Genomic DNA, 3820 nt, shown 5'->3' on the forward strand with positions numbered 1-3820 from the left:
TTTTTTTTAATCTTTAAATTTTTCATTTGTAAATATTCCTGCTGTTTAGCCAAAGAAGAACTTGTCTAATAAGTGTCCAGGGATAACCTAAGTGATTGATTTTAGCAAATAACCTATTTAATCAGTAATTTTATTAAGGCAGTGGTCCCCACCTGATGCACATTAGAATAATCACCTAGAAAACTTAAAAAATATATATATATGTATATTTGTGTGTGTGTGTGTGTGTGTATACACACATATACACACATATCAGTGCCTAGCCTCCATCTTCAGAGATTCTGACTTAGTCTGGAATAGAATTTGGGCAGCCTCCCACACCCCCTGGTAATTCTAACTAGCAGCCAGATTTGAGAACTGTTGTATTCAAGTGAGAACTAGCTGAGTTTGGGATTGGGTTGCAAGTGGTGAAAGGGGAGTAGGAATGAACTTCAGTCATTTCCTTCTCTTCCTTATCTATAGTGAAACAACCGAAAAGAAGAGGAAAATTGAAGATCACGGAGAATCCACAGAGGTTAGAAAATGAAGTAGCTTTTTTTCTCTTTGTCATTGTAGACATGGAAGGACTTTAATGAAGCTTTAAACGGTTTGACAAAGGATGCTCTAATGGATGACAGTGATACTCCTACATATAATCTGCAAATTGAACCACAAGATGGGTGTCATCCTAGTGACAGTGTGGAAAGGAATGTAACACACCTGCCTTCTGCATCAGATGAAAACGAAAATCAATTTGATGGGGATGGGCATGAGGGTCTGACCAGCAGTGACAGCGGAATGGGAAAACCCAAAGTGTTTGAGCAGGACAGTCTTAACAATAATGAAAGCTGCACATTGAGCTGTGAGGTGGCTGCAAGTGAGAACTCAGAAAACACTCCTTGTGAAGACCCCAAAGATGGGCAGGCTTTCTTGGGAATGGACAAAAAAATACCTGGAAAAAGAAGTCCAAGAAGCAAAAAAGGCACTGCTAAGAAGATACCACCAGGTATTTTAAAAAATTATCCTTTTCTTTAATTGATTAAAAATAAACCTCCTTCCCTTCCCATACTTTGTATCCTGTCCTGCCTTTTACTTTTCTTCTCTTAGTATATCCTGGAGCTAGTTCCACAACAGCACATGGAGATCCAACTGTGTGATATTCTATCGCATGTGCATGTGATAGGTCTCCACAGTGTTCCACTGTATGGGTGTAACATAATTTATTTAATGACTTCCTTATGGCTGTTCCCAGTCTTTAATATAATGAACAGTGTTGAGACATTTGTTGTACGTATTCTCGCACTAGGTACTTTAAATATATATAATCTCCTTCCTTTATAAATTATATCATTTTTTACCAGTATCAGCCTTTAAAATTTCCTTTTGTCATCACTGTGGCTTTGATCTCCAACCTGTGAGTTTACGTGCTAATATGACCTCTTTATACGATCATTCCATTTCCTTCAGTGAGTGAATAATATACAGGTATATGTTAATATACATCTTATACCAGCGTTGAATAAGACATCTGGTTTTAATGATCTGTATCACATTGGTTACAAAGTAATTCAGAGTATTTCTTATTTGGTATACAGTTCGGCAGTTAACGTCTAGAGCTATGGACTTTTTTGCCTGAATCATAGGGCACCCTTGGGAAAATGCGGCCTCTGGTTATTTTTGATCAGAAACATGTCGGACTGGGCTTCTGGTATGTCCTAGACTGGATTCCTTAGTGTAGCACCGCTTTATGCAAGCCAACAGATTTTGCATAAATCTCTAGTGAACAAAGTGGAATGTCTTCCTCTCATCTTCTGCTCTCTTCTACTTCTTTGGCTAATTAGAAATATAGTCACTATCCATATCTTATTTTTTAGTTGTATTTTTTTATTTGGAGTAAAATATAAAACTTTCCAGTTTCTATAAATTAGTCCTTATTTATTAAATAAGGTAATTTGATAACTTTTTAATATAATTCATCATTTGGCTTTTCACATCCTTTTATGTTTTGCTTGGTAAACTTTAAATTAAAATAATTTTTGACAAGGGATATGAAAGCATCTTCTTAAAAGATCTAAGGTTAAGCAGATGATATATATGATGCTATTTGTATATAAATTGATTTATATTATGGCTATCATTCAAGGGCAAATTGACCGTGCCTTTCCAATCTGATTTCGTGATTTTTTAAAAAACTGATAGCTAGTCGCATATCTATAAGTATCTGTCAGTTTCAAGGTTATAGGTCCTTTTACTTCTCTCTTTCGTGTCTTTATTCCTGTTTCTGTAGGTACGAATATGTAATTTGAAGTTATTTGATACTTATTATCTAGTAAGAAGGTATGTGTAGAATTACCATTCCCTAATGCATTTGAAATATTTGATTTATAAAACTTAGGGATAGTCTTTATACAGTTTATTTTAAACATTATTTTATGTATCTTACATAAAGCGAGTTTAAAGAGTGTAAGAAAACAGAGTCAGGAGTTCTAAAACCTAAGTTCATCTTCTGATTCTAACTCACGTGGTAAAACTGAACCATTCTTTACTTCAGTGTTTTCATCTGTATAATGATGATGTTCATCCACAGAAATCTATAAAATCCCTTTTTAAATTGTAAATTTCTGAATGGAAATGGTATAGTCCATATTCAATTAAAATTTGGTGATTTGCCTCTAGTGCATCTATAGAGTTTTTATATTTAAGGGGTACATTTTTGTCTTTTAAGGTTTGTTATTAAATTTAAAGAAAGGGCAAGTTTGAGTAGGCCAAAGAATTTTAAGCTGAATGGAAGGATTCTTTTGAGGTGGAATCATTCCTTTCCAGATATGGAAGGGATTTAGAATGGGAAGAAACTTTAGGATTGCCTGGGGAGCTTTCCTCAGGGTTTACTTCCTAGGACCCCACCCCTGAGAATTTGCTTCAGCCTGTCCTGTCTCAGTGCATGTCCAGTCACCATGTCTAAGTGAATCTTCCTGTGATCTGTCAGGTTGGTCTGTTTCTTTCCTTCTCCACCACCATACTTTGGCATCATCTTTAGCTGGAATACTACAGAATTACCATAAATATGTTTCTCATCTTGCTTCCATTCTCCATATCAGAAATAACAGTGCAAAAAGTTACATGGACATGTTTACTCTCCTTTTTTCTGTTAAATTCTCAGATCCTAAGTAAAGGAAGTTTCAAAATTTTGCAGATGAGTAGTTACATAAATTTATTTACTCTTATGTTCCCTTACCTATTTTAATTTGTAATTTTTCAAGTGTCCAAAGGCTGGAAAAAAATATTAAAATAATAGGGCAATAGTCTTAGGAGACATGTGATTGTATAGGTTTGCTGGAGGTAGCACTTGTATAGACAACAAAAACTTCAAAATTAGTCCCAGGGTATCATTGTATTCTGGGCTTTTTTTTCCCTTAAGAGAATTGAATCCCCTCGATACAGTTAACTAAGCAGAATTTCAAGCTGTGTTACATCAAGTTTTCACTGTAGTTAAAACTGGCATAGCTTTAGGTAAGTATTATCCTAAAACTAATGGAAATTAGCTCATGAATTTTTTAACAGCTTTATTAATACATAATTCACACACATACCATTCACTCATTTGAAGTATAAAGTTCATTGGTTTTTAGTATATTCACAAAGTTGTGCAATTGTCACAATTTTAGTACATTTTTATCACCACACAAAGACTCCATACCTATTAGTACTCACTTCTCATTTCCACTGAACCATCACAGCCCTAAGCAACCATTCATTAATCTACTTTCTTTTTCTGTAGATTTGCCTACTCTGAACATTTTTCTTTTTTATTTTTATTTTATTATTATTATTTTTTTTTAAT

At 34.3% G+C, this 3820-nt stretch overlaps 1 protein-coding gene across 1 annotated transcript in view; it reads left to right on the forward strand.

Moving 5' to 3' along the window:
* The first annotated feature begins 558 nt into the window (after positions 1-558).
* Positions 559-3820, forward strand: part of CNST (consortin, connexin sorting protein) — a 51415-nt gene continuing 48153 nt past the window's right edge. The window contains exon 1 of the mRNA XM_012644400.1: positions 559-985. Coding sequence (XP_012499854.1) covers positions 607-985 — 379 coding nt within the window. The 5' untranslated portion in view covers positions 559-606. The remainder of the gene's footprint in view (positions 986-3820) is intronic.

This window comes from Propithecus coquereli, unplaced genomic scaffold (genome assembly GCF_000956105.1).
Source record: "Propithecus coquereli isolate 6110/MARCELLA unplaced genomic scaffold, Pcoq_1.0 Scaffold210, whole genome shotgun sequence".
Lineage (NCBI taxonomy): Eukaryota > Metazoa > Chordata > Mammalia > Primates > Indriidae > Propithecus > Propithecus coquereli.